The 19,047-nt window shown below is 37.7% G+C and overlaps 1 protein-coding gene across 2 annotated transcripts; it reads right to left on the reverse strand.

The window, feature by feature from the left end:
* Positions 1-1,033: 1,033 nt before the first annotated feature.
* CUNH5orf51 (chromosome unknown C5orf51 homolog) lies at positions 1,034-16,457 on the reverse strand. 2 transcript variants are annotated; one of them, XM_005086507.4, is made up of 6 exons: positions 16,300-16,457; positions 12,635-12,741; positions 10,215-10,358; positions 8,375-8,506; positions 7,341-7,455; positions 1,034-5,603 (listed from the first exon to the last, which is right to left on the reverse strand). In XM_005086507.4, the coding sequence occupies exons 1-6, from the start codon at positions 16,397-16,399 to the stop codon at positions 5,320-5,322; spliced, it is 882 nt and encodes a 293-aa protein (XP_005086564.1). In that variant the 5' UTR covers positions 16,400-16,457; the 3' UTR covers positions 1,034-5,319. The 2 variants fall into 2 exon arrangements, with proteins under 2 accessions (XP_005086564.1, XP_012981014.1); XM_013125560.3 differs by lacking the exon at positions 8,375-8,506.
* Positions 16,458-19,047: the final 2,590 nt, after the last annotated feature.

Consider the following 19,047-nt stretch of genomic DNA (forward strand, 5'->3'; position numbering starts at 1 on the left):
GTCAAAATGTTTTCCTATATCTAATTCATAGGATTTTTAAAAATTAAACCCATTTTATAACCTTCAAAGCAGAAGGCAAGGTCCACATATTTATAAACATTAAATCTTTAAAGAACACACTAAGCTACAGGAAATGGTTGCTAGTATATAAACATTAAAATGATACTTAACAATATATGGCAGCACATAACAGTACTGATTGCTCAGTAGTAGACCCTAAATGCTTTTTAATAGGACCCTTCATTCAAGAAGGAGTACCTGAAGATCTAAATGACAAGAAACAGAAATTCAACAAAGCTTGATGCTGGGACAACTGAGGCTCCGTGGGAACCTAAATTTAAAATGGTTATTATTCCACATATGCCATTGCTAGTATTGAATAGACCATCCCACAGGCTCAGGTAATCAGAATAAGGGGGAAAAACTTAAGAATTAATTTCTTATATGGATGGCATTTCTCATCCATAAGTTGTGTTTTATTTTCAGGGAAATAAAATTAGCATGAGAAGCTAAGTCAGTTATGAAGAAACAAAATGCCACAGCCTCTTATATTACAGGGAAATGTGGATTATTTGTTGAACGAAGAAGTCAGATTCATTATCGAAATATTTGTTAAAAATAAGATTGAGGGACTAGAGAGAAGGATCAGTGGTTACTAGCTCCTCCAACTCTTGCAGACAGTGGGAGTTGGAATCCCAATACCACATCAGGTGACTTCCAACCACCTGAAACTCCAGCTCCACAGGATCTGAATCCTCTATCCATGTAAACATTCTTAAAAATAATAAAAATAGAATATTAAAAGTCAGAAATATTTAGTAATTTACATAGAGTCACAGTAAGGAAATGGCAGGGTTGCAATTTAATTCAGGCCTTCTAGCTCCAGAACTCAAAATCCAAATCATTATGCTAACCTGTCTGTAAGTTATTAGGACCAGAAAAAAAAAAGCATTCAGAAATTAAGACAGCAAACTGAGAGGACATCTTTTTATTCTGATGCAAGAATAAAATATTAAAGAAAACAAGAAACAAGTAGGGGAATGTGATTTTATTTTATTAATCATATTCCAAAACACTGTAGTTGGAAAATGTCACTAAAAGTTGCAAAAAACAAAACTACTAAACACCAGCATAAGTACATAATGAATACTTTTAATTCCAGCTATATTAAGCTTATGTTAATATAATACTTCCATAATGTATTTCATTTTATATTAAAAGAACTCAGGGTAAGTAATACTAGAGAACTATGGGATCCTGGATTCTGTGGCAGATGGGGTAGCCTCATGAGTTACAAAAAGGGTCCTAGAAGAGGAGCCAAGGAGATAAGCAATCTAAAAGTTGGTAGCAGTGGGATTTTAAAGCATCATGAAGATAACTCTGAGAACGCCTTCAGATACAGCTCTCACACTTTAATGAATATCAGAGCACTGACCACAGACTGTAAAGCTAGGAATGTAACTTAACGGTGGGCTTTTAGCCATGACTCTTATCCCACTCTGCTATAAGCAAAATGTAAGGGAATGAATGTCATCGTATGTGCCTTAACATCAAATAATGCACAGTAGCCAGAAACCTATAAACAGTGAGTCAGTCTCTTCAGTCTTTTTGTTTTGGTTTTGTTTGTTTTTTGAGACAGGGTTTCTCTGTGCAACAGCCCTGGCTATCCTGAAACTTTCTTTGTAGACCAGGCTAGCCTCAAACTCACAAACAAGTCTTAAATCCCAGTCCACATCAGAAAATTCATATTGAGTAAAGAATGATAAACATTTAAGGATTGCCCAAAATCCTATAATATTTTACATCTTAGTAAACAGCAGAGAATTCACACTGAAGATATAGTGATTTTTCAGTAGAAGTATGAAAACAAAAACTACTGGAAACCAGCATGAGTATATAATGCATACATTAATTGTGACTATATTGAGTACCTCTTAATGTAATATTTCCACACTAAGCTAACTCATATTGTGTTTAAAATATATAGGGAAGTGATATCAAAGAAACTACAGAGTTCTGGCTTCTGTGGACAGATGCAGTAACCTTACAGAAGACAGAAAAGGGAACTAGAAGGTAGAAAGAAAACCACCTGGAATGAATAAAAAGCCCAAGGCTTTCCGGCAGTACACATGAGGAACACCACAGATAAGAAATCCATTCAATGCAAAAAAAAAAAAAAATGAGAAAGTTTTAAGTGGTGACTTCATAAGAAAGTCTGTGAGTGTACTGAGCATACAAGGCATCTACACAACAGAATGGAAACTGAAGACAGGTGCTTAGATGTGCCTTTCTAACCACTCTAAATAAAACAGCACCCATCTCCAAGTCACACTTATCCCTTACAGGCTGCTGAACGCTTTACAGTGTTATCACTTGACATACTGTATACTATACCACTGAAAGCCCCATAATGGGGGGGGGCGTTTATAAAGCTATATCCTCAGTGCCTACATCAAGATATGGCATGTAGTAGGCACAAAATAGCGTTGAATCGATTACAGACTTGATTATTGTCCATATGTAGAGTACTTGGTATTTTGAGGTTACTTCATTCTAAATAAAAGAATTTACTCATGAAGATTAAATGAATACAAAATGTGTTGTTCTTTTATAATACCATGGTAAAAAGTACTGCAGCTATTATGGTCGACAAATTCTTCTCCAGTTGTTTGGGGGGAAGGAGTAAATTATACAAAAAGCACCCAAGAATACCCTCATAATTGTACCAACTAGTGAGTCCATAAAGGTCACAAAGGCAAAACTTGAAGCTCTCAGCTTCTGAAGATGAAGTCTTTCACAGGTTTAGCATCCAAGTCATAATTTACTCCTCTGAAAAATACATATTCCTCCTTCCTGTATCAACCACTGGTATAGAGGGCATGGCAGTCTGGAATGCAATAGCAGCAACCCTTTTGTGCAAAATTTGGCATTTCAAATCATGCCTCATTAACTCAAAAAACATTACTACCTACCATGCAATGAATGGTATGTGCAAAGGTAAAATTTTAAGATATGGAGTTCATTCAGTAGTAAGGAAAATAATTACAACACGTTGTACTGTGATAACATGAAAAAGATAGAAAAAAATAAGGAACATCTAATTTCTATTGTAAAGGGCTGAAAAAAAAAGCCTTTGGACACTGTGTTACTAAGGGTACATCATACAAGTAAAGTATTTACCTGGCCACAAAGAAGGGCCTAGAAACAATGGTGTCAACAAAGGCTGTAAAACATGTGCATTTAGGAAAAGTACTGGAAGTACTTGATTAATTGACTATGACCCACTGAAGAAGTCTGTGCTTCTAAAAACCACATTAAAGATTATTTAACTTTAGAAAGCTAAGGTATTTTCATAATAAAACTTGCTAAAGTGCTAGGTTACATAAAAATCTTGGTTGTATAACGATAGGCCAGGAGTTGTAGCAGGGATGGAAGAATCTCCCCTAGCTTCCATTGCTTATTCGGAATTTTGTTTATGAAAAAAGAGCCTGGGATTTTGATGTCTGAAAAACATTGGTCTAGAATACAAGTCAGTGTGTGTAGAAATGAGGATAGGAAGGGAAGTCTTCTGTTTTCCTTCTTGAAAAAGTACACAAAACTAGGGGGAAACAAGCAGAGAAGATTTTCCATAAAAGATGAAAATTTGTTTGCTCATACTGAATTTAAAATTACTGTGTTGTCAGTATTTGTCAAAATGAAGACATTTAATAGGCAGTTAGAAATAAACTTCAGAGAGCAAGGAGACTAGAGCTCAATTCCGTGAATGGAAATCAGCCTAATATTATAGGCATTATGAAAGATATTGCTTAACATGAGCATTTGGAGTAAGAAAAAAAAAACAGAACTTTCACAAGGACAGATAAAAAAATGAGAAACAAGAAAAACAAAGGAAATACCAACGTTTAGTCAACAGAAAATAGGCAACCTATTTTTGTTTAAAACAGAAAAATGAGTAAGTATTAGCTGATTCTCTCAGAATCTAAACTTCCTGTGAAAGAATAAGGGAGGAGGTGACTAATGAAATTTGACTACCACAGTGGGAAAGGACAGGCACCTTAGTCACTTGCAGTTAAGGTTCTTCTAAGTGAAGTCCCACGTGTAGTAACAGGCTTTGAAGGACTACACGCCTTCCATAGACCTTAGCCTCCTAAGGTTAAATGGCTGAGGAAGGAGCCATTAACACAGTGTTGAGAGCCTGCTAAAGACAACACTAGCAGATAAGACAGAAGAGGAAACAAGGGGACCGTAGTTCAGATGGTGCCACTGAAGTGCAGGGCAAAGAAAGCTCACTGCTCAAGAGTTACGAAAACAGTCAAGAAAGAGCCCTGTAAAGAGGAAGGAAGCTGCAGAATGAAAATAGAGAAAAACCAAGAAAAATAAGGAAATTTTAAGAGATGAGAATTATCATCAGTTAACTGAAATTTAAGATTTTAGACAGAGAAACTGAGTATGGCTGATGCCCAAGGAGCATCCTGGAATGTAAAGATGTCACTGGGACAGAAGTCTAGTGCATCAGAAGAGATCATCACACAGACCATCCCAAGACAACAGAAGTTGAGGTAGGCAGAAAGACGGTGAGCAAGACAGCAAACTAGGCTCTCTGACCATCAGCATTTCAATCTTAATAAAGGCAAAATATATGCAAAGATGTGCCCTAGAAACATCTGAACTAATGACAGAATCATCTCTACTGAGTTTTACCTTCATACTGGAGAAACCATGCAGTTTTTGTTTTTAAACAAAATAAGAAAATAATTTATAAAATAGCTAAGACAATAATTTAAGTATTATTAGTAATACAAGGCAAAATAAATACAATGATTCATTTTTTAAAAATATTTTGCTATTTAGCTTACTGGAAATGAAATCTAAATATTAGTTATAATCTTTTAATTGCCCACATTTATACTCATAGTATATATCTGAAACAAGGAGGATAACTGATTTTCATCTTTGAAGTATACATACTTCAAAATAAGGAGATTTTGTCTTACATATATTTTACTACAATGAAAATATAATCTAAAGTATTATAAAGCAACTATCAATCTACATTGGGTTCCTCCTTACCAGTGGCAAGATTATACGTAGTTCAAGTTCAGTTAGAATAACATATACACCATTTTAGGAATTAGAGAATACTTTTTTCACAGATTTGAGACTATACAATGAAAGGAGATAGCATTAGGAAAGGCTCGCCACATTGGGCCCCTTTCCGTAGTGTAGTGTTGTCACGATCAGCACAGTACATCTCCTTTGGTGACGCCTCCTTTCCCTCCCCCATCTTCCCGTCTTTCGTTCCGAGGACTAGATGAACACCTAGCTACAGTGCTGCTCAAAGAAGCTCAACATCTGCTTAGCATTCGTCGTGTTCCACTCCTGCGCTTTCAGAGGCCCTTCACACACCGACACATACTTCTTCAAAATTTTCTCTCCTACTTCTCGGAAATCCAAAGGTTCTCTGTGTGTGGTACAGCTTGCTCCACAAACATCAGTATCAACTTCATGATTTTCTGACTGCCGATCTGTGCAATGCTTTAATCCCCAGTAGCACATTTCTCCACTGTACATCATAGCCAGTACATGAATATCACTAAATATTCCTGGGAAGGCCATTCATTTTGAAATTAGAAATAAGTTTATAGAAAGAAACATCAGCTACTGAAAAGCTAATAGTCTTCACCAATAAACATTTTCCACACCATTTATTGATGCTCAGAAAAATCCACTACACTAGCACATTCCTAACTTAATTAGTCTGTCTTGTACCTAGAAAGAAGTTTATCCCCCAAACAAAGCAGAGTATTGTCAAATAATTTTTTTAAATAACCATTTAGGTGTTCATCACATTTCTAGGAATCCTCTTTAGGAACTTTTGTTTTGTTTTTTTAATTATGCTGGTGAAATCCTTCTACATTATACCCTAAATTCTGTATATAGCTTCAGAACTCTCATAAATCCCCTGAATTGCACTCATGAACACAAAGTTATTTTTGGAAGATGCTTTAGGATCAGTGATAAAACTGTATTATTATTATATGTCTTATATTTAAGTCTACTAATAGTCTCATGTATAACCATGTGTTTGATAGGCCATACATTTCTAAATTATCACAGATGCCAATGCTATCCAAGATGCTTTGTATCACTGGGAAAAAAGAATATCTAGGACAATTTTTATCAAAAGATGAATATTCCTTTTTAACATTATTTCCAGCAATTTTGTAATTAAATATCTATGATCAAAACATGTTAATTTTTAGGAAGATTAATTAGAATAAGAGATCTAGGTAGACCAGGAGTAGTAGGAATATTTATAATTCCAACAACTTGGAGATGAGCAGTATTACAGTTCCAGACAAGCCCCTTATACTACAGAGGAATTTCAGGCTACCTAGGCTACATGTAAAACCTTATCTCAAAAAAAAAAAAAAAAGTTAAGACAAAAAATGGTATTATTAAAATATATGATTAACTACTTAAGGTCACTTATACACAAATAAATGATTTATTCTAACGTGCAAGTACTTGTATGATAAGCAAATTGACGTCAAATAATCACGATAACCTCATCATGCTGGTATGAATAAGAATGGCCTTCAGAGGCTATATTTAAATACTTAGTTACCAGGGAGCTAGCTGCATTATTTAAAAGAATTAAGGGTATGGCCTGGTTGGAGGAGGTATGTCACTAGGAGTAAGTTTTGAGAGTCCTCTCTCTGTCTGCTACATGTCCATCAGGATGTAGCTCTCCCTCAGTTACTTCTCCAGCACCCCACCTGCCTGTCTGCCATCATGCTCCCATCATGATGAAAATGGCTCGAGCCAGCCCTCAATTACATGCTTTCTTTCATAAGAGTTGCCTTGGTCATGGTGTCTCTTCACAGCAATACAACAGTGACTAAGAAACTCACATAAAACAATTCAGTAGAACTCTCAGTACAATTGTAGCAGAATGCAAGTTTCTGCTGTTTTGAATGTGCCACTCACCAAATTTGTTCTTATAAGCTGTCATCTTCAAATTCTACCTAAAAATAGTGGCAAGTGAAGTAAGAGTTCAGCAGAACGGCTGACTCAATGAAGTACAGTGTCAACAAAAAGTAGCCACTGCAGATCAGAGCCTCGGGTGTGCCACACTACAATATGTTTTCTATGTGGAAAGCCATTTCTGCTTAGCAAGTACAATTAGCACATAAATGTCTATCTCCTTTAAAATTTACTTCTAGTCTGATATTAATAGCCCAAACTAGTTCTTTTCAAAACAAAAGTTAGCAAGCGTTCTAAAATCTTAAAAAAAAAAAAAAAAAAAACTTCACCTAGGGAACAAGGAATTACTTTACCTGTACTCAGTAATTTAGCTGTGTCTAGGTCTTGGAAAGAAACACCTTCATTTAACTGGATTGGGCATCGATGATTTAGCATCTGCAGCAAGTAATTGATCCCATCAACAAGGTACTAAATAAAGAAGCCAAACAAATGAAAGCATTAAACACAGAACTATAAACATGTTCTTTTTGTCTCATTCTTTACTAAAGGATAAATGGAGTGATATAGAGGTACATATAATTATGATTGCATCCCAGTGGCATAGGACTCACCAATCTAAGACTGTCCTAATATAAGTAATTAGAGTATGGAACAAGGACAAAATATCAGCCACAAACACATGCTGCAGCAATGCACTTACTTAAACATGTTATCAAAGGGTAAATGCTGTAAAGATGATTTCAAAAGAACTTTAGATATATGTGTATATCTATGTGGAGTTTTGTTTGTTTTGTAATACTGGGAACTGAACCTAGGTCATCATGCATGCTAGACAAAAGCTCTAACTCCAAACTATACTTTCAGTTCTTTCTATGATTTAGATATATTATAACTAAATTTTTCTACCTAAAAGTATGGCTTCCAGTTTCCAAGCCTATGTAAACTATGGATACATTTAGACTGAATTTGAATTCTTAGTGACACAATACTAAGATTCAAGTCTTTGGAATAATAATTGTTAGAACAGAGATAAATCACAAAGTCATACTGTTTTAGGAGCAGGGTCCTTCAGGCATTTCAGGATTTACCTTGCCTACAAAGACAGACTCATAACAAAACTTCTTCAACCAAAGAAAATAATTTAGAAATTAATAGTTTTATCTTATATTCAAACAAAAATAAAAACTAAGAACTTGAGTAACACATGTAGTAGTTTCCAAATGATAATCTTTCATGTGTCATTTTAGTCTTCACAGAAAATCTAAGAGCATAGCCTAAAATGTAGGCCTACTAACTCAGGATCTCTGATTTCACTACTTTTATTATAAAATTTTTTTAAGGTCTGTAAATGCTAACAACCAAAATCACAAATGAAATTGTTTTTTACCTTCTGAAGCAAGCTAGACTTTCTTAAGAGCCACTCTCTTCTCTTAGTTAGAGAATGACAGTACATATATAACAGGGCTCCTCTTCTCCAGGAGAGGCATTCTAGTAGCTCATCCCCAAGCAAATCGCACAGCTAAACAGAAACATAAAAGCCATATCCACAAAAAAGCCACACATTTACAAAAATCAAACTTCTAAAGAAAAGTAAGCAATTAAAACCACTCTCATTTCACAGAATGTGTCCAGGTTAGGTAAAAGAAGAATGCTTATGTTGGAATTAAGTAGAAATATTGTCGTCATCTATTGGTATATACACAGCAAAATAACTGTAATTTACAAATAGTTTACAAAATAACTTGAAAAATCATAGTAGCAAATTTCCCTACTATTATTTGGAAAATGTAAACTCCATTGTCCCATTAAAAAGATATCCTTTTAGAAACACATTAAGTTAAGATCATATCTATTTTTCTAGAAAGAAATAGGAACTGCAGAATAGAATAAGAATTAAATTTCTAGAATAATGAAAAGCTATATATATAAAAATAATTTGAATAAATCAAAATGTTTGTAGTGGTATGGACTTTAAATCCTGGGGTGATGTGCTTTTCCAGTTAGACTGTCCTAATGAATACAAAGAGCCAAGAAGGCATTTAAGTCGACAGTGAGCAGGCATGTGAATATAAGAATTAATTGACATGAAATAGTATCCAACAGGGTCAGCAGGAAGGCTCAGCAGATAATGGTGCTTGTTGTCAAGCCTTAAAACCTGAATCCAATTCCAGAACCCATATGGTAGAGGAAGAGAACTGATTCCTGCAAGCTGCCCTCTGATGTCCACATGTGTCCTTTGACACATACATGTGCATGTACATATTGCACCTACAAATAAACATTTTTAAAAAATTAAAAGAATATCCATGACTAGATATAGGAGGCCAACTAGAGAAGGCTGTTAACAAAGTGTGTGAACAGGACATTAAAGGCAGAACAGAGACTATCAAAGCATGAAGAAGATATCGTGGGCAATGCCTGTCTCTAAAATGAAAAAGAGGAGAGTTTCTGGCAAAGGGCAAGGGAAAACTCCTTAAGATAGAGAAAAGAACATGCAGGGATGAGTGATCAGTGTTAGTAAGAAACACGGCAAATGTTCACCAGAATCAGGATTTAAACAGATAGTAAAGACTGGCTGTTACAGGACATGATTTTCATCCCAGTATTTAGAAGGTGGAGGCAGGTGGATCTGTGTGAGTCTAAGGCTAGCCTGATCTACAGAGTTCAGGGGCAGCCAGCATTACACAGTGAGACCCTGTTTCAAAACTGGAAAGGATAAGAAAAAGGCAATAGACAAAAGTAGCAATTAGATTATATGACTGTCAAGAAACAGCACCTGCAAAAGTAAAAGGGACAAGGGAATATCTGTGTTAGAAAAAGAATCTGTATGCAATACAATTAAATACCATTATATAACTATCCTGAAAGTAGTTCACAAAATGCACTTTTCTGATCATGGCCTGGAGTGTTAAACTTCTCTTCCCCATCCCCTACCTCCTTTGAGACAGATCTTTCTAAATAGTTTTGGCCAGCCTCAAACCTACTATGTAAACCAGGTTGGCCTAGAACTCATGATTTAGACCAGGCTGGCCTTGCTCTCAGAGATCCCCTTGCCTCTGTCTCCCCAATGATAGGATTAAAGCATGTGAAACCATGCCCAGCAAACCTTTTTTTTTTTTAAATCTTAACTTAAAACAAAGACACATTCACAAGCAACAAAAATATAGTCTAAAGAGCAGGACAACACGTCAATGTTCTATTTTCATTCACAAGTATACAGAACTTACTTTGGGATGCATACTTTCTTTAACTAAAATTTCTGGTTCTGAAAGAAAACTGAGAAGCTGTTTTACTTTCTGGGGAGAAGAGTCTTCAGGAAAATCTTCATCCACTAGCTTATTCTCCTCAAAATACGTCATGTCCAAAATGGCCTTAAAACAAAAAAAGAAAGTATCTGTAAGAGATGGAGCTTCACAGAGTAGCAAAGAGTTTAGCCTTGCATGTAGAGAAGAGAAGCACTGTATTTAAATCTGAAAGTAAGCAAAATGTCCAGGCACATACAGGATTAGTGATGATACTGTATCAAGATGTAAATGAGGATTCATGTTTCAATTAACATGTTATAATTATGAATATGTAATCAATTATTAAATTATTTGCTGTTTATACTTGTATAAACCCTGAAAACTTTATAAATGCCTGATTTATAGTCTAATTCTACTCTTCAATACTGAATTTTTGGGGAATTTGTTTTCCCAAATATACAGCCAGTATTTGAGAGCATACATCCTGCCGCCACAAAAATCAAACATCCCATCAATGTATGCAATTCCAACACTGAGTCCCCAGCAGCCTGTAAGACCTTAAAACTCCTTAGATTTTTACTTATTTTCATCTACTGGATTAATAGCAAGGAAACTGGGTTGCAGTGGTAACAAAACTAAGGACTTTCTTTCAAAGTTCCCTTCTTTGAGAGTAAAATGAGTATGTAAATCACATGAAACACTGCAACCACTATTGTTGATACCTAAGTGATAAGGTCTAAGCCTCATCTCCAAGGAGACAGAGATCGGCACCTTTCAGACTTGTTTCAGAGCCATGAGCATCTTACAGAGAGAAGCTACGGAATCAGAGAACGGGCAGAGTGCAAGGCATGGGAAATTTAAGACTGTATCTCTGCATGTTCTGCTATACTGGGAAAAGTTAAACTATTTAGAGGATCTTCATGTATAAGACAAGCATAATACTCAGCACAGCAGACAAGAGTGGAAAGTCTTCTGAAGAGCTAGATACCTTCTAAGTTAGTTCTTAGGGTTTAGTTACTATAGGTTAATTCAGCAATGCTTGGAGGCAGAAACACTCACATGTACCTCCTATGAGGAAGCTCGGTGCTGGGCTTGTCAACACTAGAAGTGCATACTTTGAAAACTTAACCAAGTCCTCTACTTCCCACAACTAGCTCATCTTTACCATCTCTTAGCAATCAAGAAAGGGCATATGAAAGCACTTTGTCAACTATAAGTGCTATTCAAATATCAATTACTATAATGGCATTATAGTTCCTCATGTCAGTTTACCTCAGAAGTGTTTGAGAAAATCAAGAAGGCAGACACCAACCAAAAGGAGATATGGTGGTTAGAAACAAAATAGCCCCCAAAGGCAGTGTACTATTAGGAGGTGTGGCTTTGTTGGAGAAGGTATGGCCTTGTGAGAGGAAGTGTGTCACTATGGGGGTAGGCTTTGAGGTCTCATATATGCTCAAGCTATGCCGTGTCTCAAATTACTTCCTGGTGTCAGTGGGTCAAGATGTAGGACTCTCGGCCCCTTATCCAGCACCATGTCTGACTGCACACCACCATGTCCCACCATGATGATAGTGGACTAAATCTCTGAAACTGTGAGCCAGCCCAATTAAATGTTTCTCCTTTGCAAGAGTTGCCATGGTCAAGGTGTCTCTTCACAGCAATAGAAACCCTAACTAAGACAGGAGGGAAAAAGCAACGAAAAATGTCATGAATGTGTATAATGACAGCACAGAAATCATGTTAACAATCCTAGGAAAAGGTGAATTCCGGGAGAAAATTAGGCCCTACTCTCTGAAATGTTCAAGGTCTTAATTTCTAGTATTCTGATTAGTTATCATTAACAATGTTAATAGCGGTATTTTTATTTACACATCTAATGAATCTTACTCCTTTGCAAACTGCAGTTTCTTTTTAACAAAATTCAATGCTTTAGGATTAACTTGATTTTATTACATATAACCTTTGGGAGTCTACCAAACAATAATCAATAATAATTGAAATAATCAGTCTGCCCTCAAAACCCCAGAGTTCAGGGACTGAGGAAGATAGCTTAGTCAATAAAGTATTTGATGCAAGCATTAGGGCCTGAGTTTAGATCCTCAGCACCCATGTAAGAAGTTGGGCCTGGTTGTGAGCACCATAATCCCAGCACTGGAGAGGCTAAGACAGGAGGATCTCTGGCACTCACTGGCTGGCCAGTAGGCCCAGCTGAATCCATAAGCTATGGGTTCAGTGAGAGACTTTGTCTCAAAAATCAAGATGGAGAGTGACTGAAGAAAGCACCTAACATCAACCTCTGATCCCCACATGAATACACACAAATGCACATATCCACATGAATATATATGTGTATGTGTCACACATACTCTCAATGAAGCCAGACTTCACATTTGTTTTAGTACCTGTGTGTATAGTTCCAAAAGATTTGATGGATTTGAACATTCTTTTTCTTCTCCACACAAGAGTTTCAATTTTTCTAGAGCTGCAGAGGCCCGAATTAAAAAGTGATCTGTAAGTAATAAAAACATGACCATTTTACATATATTAAAAGTGCCTTTTAAGAAAGGCTATACAACAGAAATGATGTAATGAAACGATATTATAACATGACAGCAATGTCTTACTTAAATATGAAGTATTTCATATATAAAACCCAATCACAGTGAAGTAAATTTATTCTCCAAAGCAAAGGAGTGAAAGGCTATTTAGATTCACTGTTGCTATTTCTTAAATTCAATCTATATTCTTAAGAGACTTTATCAAGGAACTAAGTGTACATACAGCTCACTTCTTTCTTGAGTGTGTATGGGTAGCATACACGCATATGTATGCATGTTCACACATGTGGGCACACATATGGAGGGCAAAGACTGACATCCAGGTGTCTTCCTCAATCATTTCTCACCTTATATATTGAGGCAAGGTCACTCACTTGAACACGGAGCTTGTGGATCTCTAGTCTAGTTAGCTGACTTGCCTGGGGAGCACTGGAATTGCATGTGGACCACAAGACAGTTCAGCATTTACAACCGTTTATCACGCTTGCATAGCACGTGCTTTACCTACTGAGCCATCTATGTAGCTCTCAGTTTATTCTTGTAAGATTTTTTTACAATAGAGGGAGCTGGGATTGACATGGGAAGCAAGCTCTTTTCTAAAAAAATTTTTTCTTAAAAAAAAAGTTCCCAGACCTATAACAATTTCTCAACAAAAACAAGCCTTTAGATAACCCTAAAGAGATAGCTGTCATTAACTTTGACATTTACATTAAAAATTTATTGTCATAAACAAAAAAAAACAAACAAGGGTCTCTAAAGTATAGTGTGCATATAACAAGAAAGCACAAAACTATTTCATAAATTATTTATTGTGTTGCAGTTATTATGTATGTTTTATAGAATATATGAATTTTAATGTAAAACTATGCATATGGTTTACAATTTATTCATTTTAAATATTTATTTTTATTTAAAAGATTTTTATAATTCGAAATACTTAAAATACTTAAAAATAAATTTACAACTGTGATTAGAATAGTGCAAAATCTACAAATTTGCAGAAAGTTTCCACTGAATGCATGTAATTTCATAAATGTAATTGCAAATGTTCCCTAAAAGAATAATTGACCATATCAAATTTTATAAAAATATCAGACTGTAAACAATTCTACCTTTATTGTATTTCTAGCTTCTGTAACTACAATTACAATTTAAAGGGTTATCTTATTCCTTTAAAACTTTGGTATGGAACAAATTACCTCACTCCTTCAAAACCTACAGAAAACAAACATTCCAATACTTCCTATAAACTGTCTTATCACAATTTCCAACCTTCAACATCTCCACTTTACAACTATATTTTCTTTACTTCTGATTTCAGATTTTGGGGGTTCCAAAGATACTGTCCTCCCTTATACATCACTTCATGTAGTAGAAGTTATATATAAGTGCCACAGTACAAGACACTAACATCTCTAAGTCTCCTCTCTGAAAAACAGAATCTTTCCTAACCTTCTGCCAATGGATAGGAAATGTAGTGGTTGGTGTGGTCTCATCCGATCCACCCTCTGCAGTTACATAAAGAGATAAGCTGTTCAGTGTTAGAATAAAAAAGCCATTGGTATGTCAGCTGGCAGTCACATAATGACCTTTAGTTTTCCCAGGTTTAAAAAACAAACAAAAACTAAACTGTAGCTTTAGAGAATTTATTATTGCTGTGAGGTCACATTCATCTGGCCTGAATGCCATCTAGTTAGCAGTCTTCCCATCTCTCCTTGGCCCCAAAGTACCAACCACACAACTCAGAAAACATGACTCTACTGTGAACCTAAACAGTATGGAGGACCGCACTCCCCACATGCTTTAGAAGCTGTTATTGTTTCCCTCTTAACCCCCAAGATTATTGTAAATGTCAAGACTTGTACTGAACCGAGTTATTACTGAAGAAAGATGTTACAGTTATTACTGCAGGAAGGATGTGGTGCTGGCATAACTATCGTTTTGGGAAAGCCCATAAAAATACATTCTCTTTAGATAGACATATTTAAAGTAAACCGGCTAGGCAAAAGATAAAAGGGCCTCACATAATCCCTGGAAAAATTCCTTCTTATGGTACAATTCCATACAGGACAATATTATACTGTTAACAATGAAAAACAGATGAAAAAGAATGGCCATAAATACAAAGAGCATTCTTAAGTGGAATGAAGATTAGCCTTATGTAGTCTTGTTTGAATAAAACAGAAACTATCAATACTGAAAACTTAATAAAAATATATAACTGTTAGGCTAAAAGACAAACTTCCAATGTGTATTGTTTCTGTTACATGATAAAGGGCCAAGTTCCATTCAAATACATATAATCTTGTTTTAATTAAACCTAAGTAGGCCCTGTTAGTAATTCTCCAGTAATACTAACTTCAATACTCATAAAATGGACAGCTATGGCTGTGATTTTAGTACTATTTCAGACGAATAAAGCCTCTAAATAAGACCATGTAACACCGAACTTTTCTTTCCGGGCTTCTTCTACACAGGATCACAGAATTCTTTCAGAAGAAAATGATTGACTGTTGAGTTCAGTAATAAGTGAATACAAATTATCCGGGCTCTCTGGGCTGACCCAAATAAAGCTAGAATTAAAAGTAACCTGGATACAGACCAGGTAACAGTCACTACTAAACCCGATGTTGCACTTGGCAGCAAACCAAAAGACAGCCTCAGTGTGGTGGGTGGGACACTGAAGAACACTGTCCTAAGAAGAAACAGTCCAGCAACGTTCTTCATTGAAAGTGGGTCATTTACTTGTAGAACCGATTCTGTGAATATATCAACTATTCAATCACTTGGGGAAATGTTTCACTACGGTTTTTCTGTGAGTGTTGTTACAACAGTTTTAAAGCTCGTGTACGGTAAAAGCTCAACATTCAAAAAAGGTACTGTCAAACCAATTGTAACTGAGAAATTACAAAAAACAAACTGATTCTGATGTCAGAAGAACGATGTATTTCCCACCCCACTTTTTGTTTTTCTCCTAAGGAAACAGCTCAGACATTTCTCGGTATACATATGATGGTGGGTGGAGGCACATTTAAACTACACCAGTGCAACTGTGTAAAATACCGTTTATTTACAACTGAATTTTGAGCTCAACAGAAAGGGAGAAATTTACAAGGGAGTAATGAGAAAGCGAACTGTCACGCACGCCTCTCTGCATTTACCGGATGCAAAGAAAGATCGTTCACTTGGGGACAGGATAAGCATTCAGGAAACCTCCAAGTGTACTTTTATTCGGAGTCTACCCTCTTCGCAGATTCGACACTACACATCGGGGCGATGTAAACAAAAGGGATCTCAAGGACTATTAAAAACGCTGCACTGGCAGCATGACTTCGGAACAGAGGGCCGGCGTCTGCCCAATGGGGACCCGCTCAGAAGCGCCTGCCCTCAGAGGGCCAGGACCAAGGGACCCCGCCTCGGATCGCAGGCCGCGCCTTCCGGCCAGCGAGCGCGGCGGCCCCGCGGGGCTCCCCACCGTCCGCCCGCCTCCCTCTGCGGCGCTCCCTCACCGTCTTCCCCCGCGGCTTCGCTAAGGTGCTGTATGTGAGCCTGAGCCAGGTCCCCGAGCTCTTCCACCCGCCTCACCACACCGGACACCGCGGCCGCCATGGCCAGCTCGGGCGCGCCCGCCCGATCCACGTGACCGCGGCGGCCGGGCGATCACCTGATGGCCCCGCGGGCGGAGCGAGGGCGGAGCCCACCCGGCCGGTGGGCGGAGACATAGGCTCCGGGCGACGACCGTCCTGGCCCGCAAAGGTCGTTCCGGGTATTTTGTTCATCCCAGTCCCTCCCACAATCCTGTGCTGCTAGGGGGCCGGTGTGATGTAAGGGCACACCTCCCTCCCGCCTCCTTTTGGTAACCAATCGGAAGCCGAGCATGCCCCAGGCTGAGCCAATGGGACATCGGCTGTCTCCGCGGGCGCGGGAAGAACGCTGCCCCTGCCGCCGGATGGCCGAGGGCCGGTTGGAAGGTCTGGAAAGAGGATTGCAGCTGTTGGCGCTGTGGTGGAGGAGGTTGCCTAAAATAAAACGATTGTAGTCCCGTGGGTAGAAACGGAAGTCTCGGGACGGGTGAAGTTCATCCGAGTTCAGAGACCTGCTACTGGCAATCTGCGAGGTGCTAAGTGGAGTAACGCTTTTCCGAATATTAGCCACACACACACACACACACACACACACACACACACACGCGCGCGCGCGCGCGCTCACTTTTCAAAGTACCACCCTAAGTGTCCTGCGCCCAGAACGTAGTAGTTACAGCACTATCTGTTTTAGTTCACCTTGAGTAACCTCCGTACAAGTGGTGAGTGTCCTTCCGGATTTTAATAGGCACCCACCCAAAAGGTCAAACCACTTTGTGTTCCATGAATGTTAACTTTTGCCTATGGCCACAGACAGTCCAACACTGTGAATAATACTGTCCGTCCCATCTTAGTTTTAAGGTTTATGTACAAAAATAGTACTGTGATCTTTTAAGAGTGGTTAATCACAGTGACTTTCCTCCAACTAGCCTTTGTAACTTCAGTTTCAATTCACTCTAAATGCACAAAACAAAAATAATGTGTTCTGTGTCCTTGGTGCTTGTATACCTGGCACTTAGATACGAATTCAGAAAATGGTTTTTATTTGAAAACAAAATCCTCTAGTCGTTTACTTTCTACTCAAGAACCTGGAAGCCGGGAAAACTGCATCATAGAAGCAAGATGAGAACTGAGAAGGCAAACGTTTATGCTAGAGTGAGTGTTGGTGGACTCCTGTAATCCCAACACTTGAGAGGTAGAGGCCAGAGGGATGCTACCTGATCGAGAGACCCTGTTTACAAACAAACAACCCACAGAAACTAAAGGATCCGCACACTAACATACCAAACCGCACTAAATAAAATCTACAGTCACGAGCTGGAGCCATGATCAGTTTCGAGAACTGGGTTAAATTCCTGGCAACCACACGGCCACTCATAACTATCTAGACCTTTAGCCCCAGGTGATCGGATGTCCTCTTTTGGCCTCTGTGAGCATTGTATGCGGACATACATGCAGGCAAAATACCCATACACATAATATAAAAGTAAAGGGAAAATTATTTACAATCATTATGATGCAGTCAAGCTACAGTAGTCTGAAGCTTAACAATGGGAAAGAAAGAGAGACGCTGTAGAATGAATCTGTGCTTAGCAAAAGCAGCAGGCGGGATCAGTCTCCATGGGCTGACTGACAACTATGCAGAAGCTGTTTTTATTGATGCACAAAGGGCCTTTTAGAAAGTCAATTCCCTGATACCAAAATTCCTTATTTGAACTAAGAGTTGTCTTAAGGAACTATGAGCTAAGCAAACACAGTCATAAGAATTCCAAGTTTGCTTTATGCATATTCAGTCCTCTAGCCTAATTATGATGTCCCAAGTAAGCCTTTGCAACTGAGGACCAGCTTCTAGTATAACTGCCACTAAATCCTTCCAATCTTGTGGAATTATTCTATTCTGAGTAGATCAGTTATTTAAAATCTGTCTTATATAGGGTAAATGCATCCCATATGTCTCTACTTATCACAATCACTCCAGATCTGTCATTTCTGTAGGTCTCCAACTAATCTGAATGTGACCTTGGGAATATTTGTTATTTGCAGGCATTTGCTACATTGGTGACTAGAAACACCTGTGGCCGTGTCCTTATGACCTTAGGCAACAATTCCTCAATTCATTCCTAAGGAGGCTCCATTTGTCCTTGATAGTGATTAATCCTTTCCTCTTTTTTTTTTCTACTGGGAAGAACCTTTTCTCTCTTTCACTTCAGTCTTTGTCTCTGCAGTCAATTTATTTGTATGAAAAGTTTTGCAGTTCTACAGCTAATGATTTTTCTTTTGTCCTTGATAGTGATCAATCCTTTCCTTTATTTTTTTCTACTGGGAAGAAACTTTTCTCTCTTTCACTTCAGTCTTTGTCTCTGCAGTCAATTTATTTGTATGAAAAGTTTTGCAGTTCTACAGCTAATGATTTTTCTTTTTAAAAAATCTGTTTCATCTAAAAGGGGAGTAGATTAGTGTCTTGACCTTCCTCACTTCCATCTTCCTCTGAAGCATCATTTTTATCTCTGAGACAGCATTCTTTGCTGACTGATAATCTAAGATAGAGCTTCTTCCTTCCCTACTGTACCTCTGACCAAGCCTTTTCTGGCTCTTCACTCTGCAGCAGCTCGGAGGCAATGGAAACTAATTTACACAGAGACCAAACCCTGAATGATATAGTTTCTCCTTTTTGAT

Source organism: Mesocricetus auratus, unplaced genomic scaffold (assembly GCF_017639785.1).
Source record: "Mesocricetus auratus isolate SY011 unplaced genomic scaffold, BCM_Maur_2.0 Super-Scaffold_100015, whole genome shotgun sequence".
Lineage (NCBI taxonomy): Eukaryota > Metazoa > Chordata > Mammalia > Rodentia > Cricetidae > Mesocricetus > Mesocricetus auratus.

Bases quoted from the DNA above. Each gene is read 5' to 3' on its own strand.
- CUNH5orf51 (XM_005086507.4), bottom strand. From the start codon at position 16,399: ATGGCGGCCGCGGTGTCCGGTGTGGTGAGGCGGGTGGAAGAGCTCGGG. The intron at 12,742-16,299 runs GTGAGGGAGCGC...TATTACTTACAG, and splicing joins CGAAGCCGCGGGGGAAGACG to ATCACTTTTTAATTCGGGCC. The intron at 10,359-12,634 runs GTACTAAAACAA...TTTTGTTTTAAG, and splicing joins TTTTGGAACTATACACACAG to GCCATTTTGGACATGACGTA.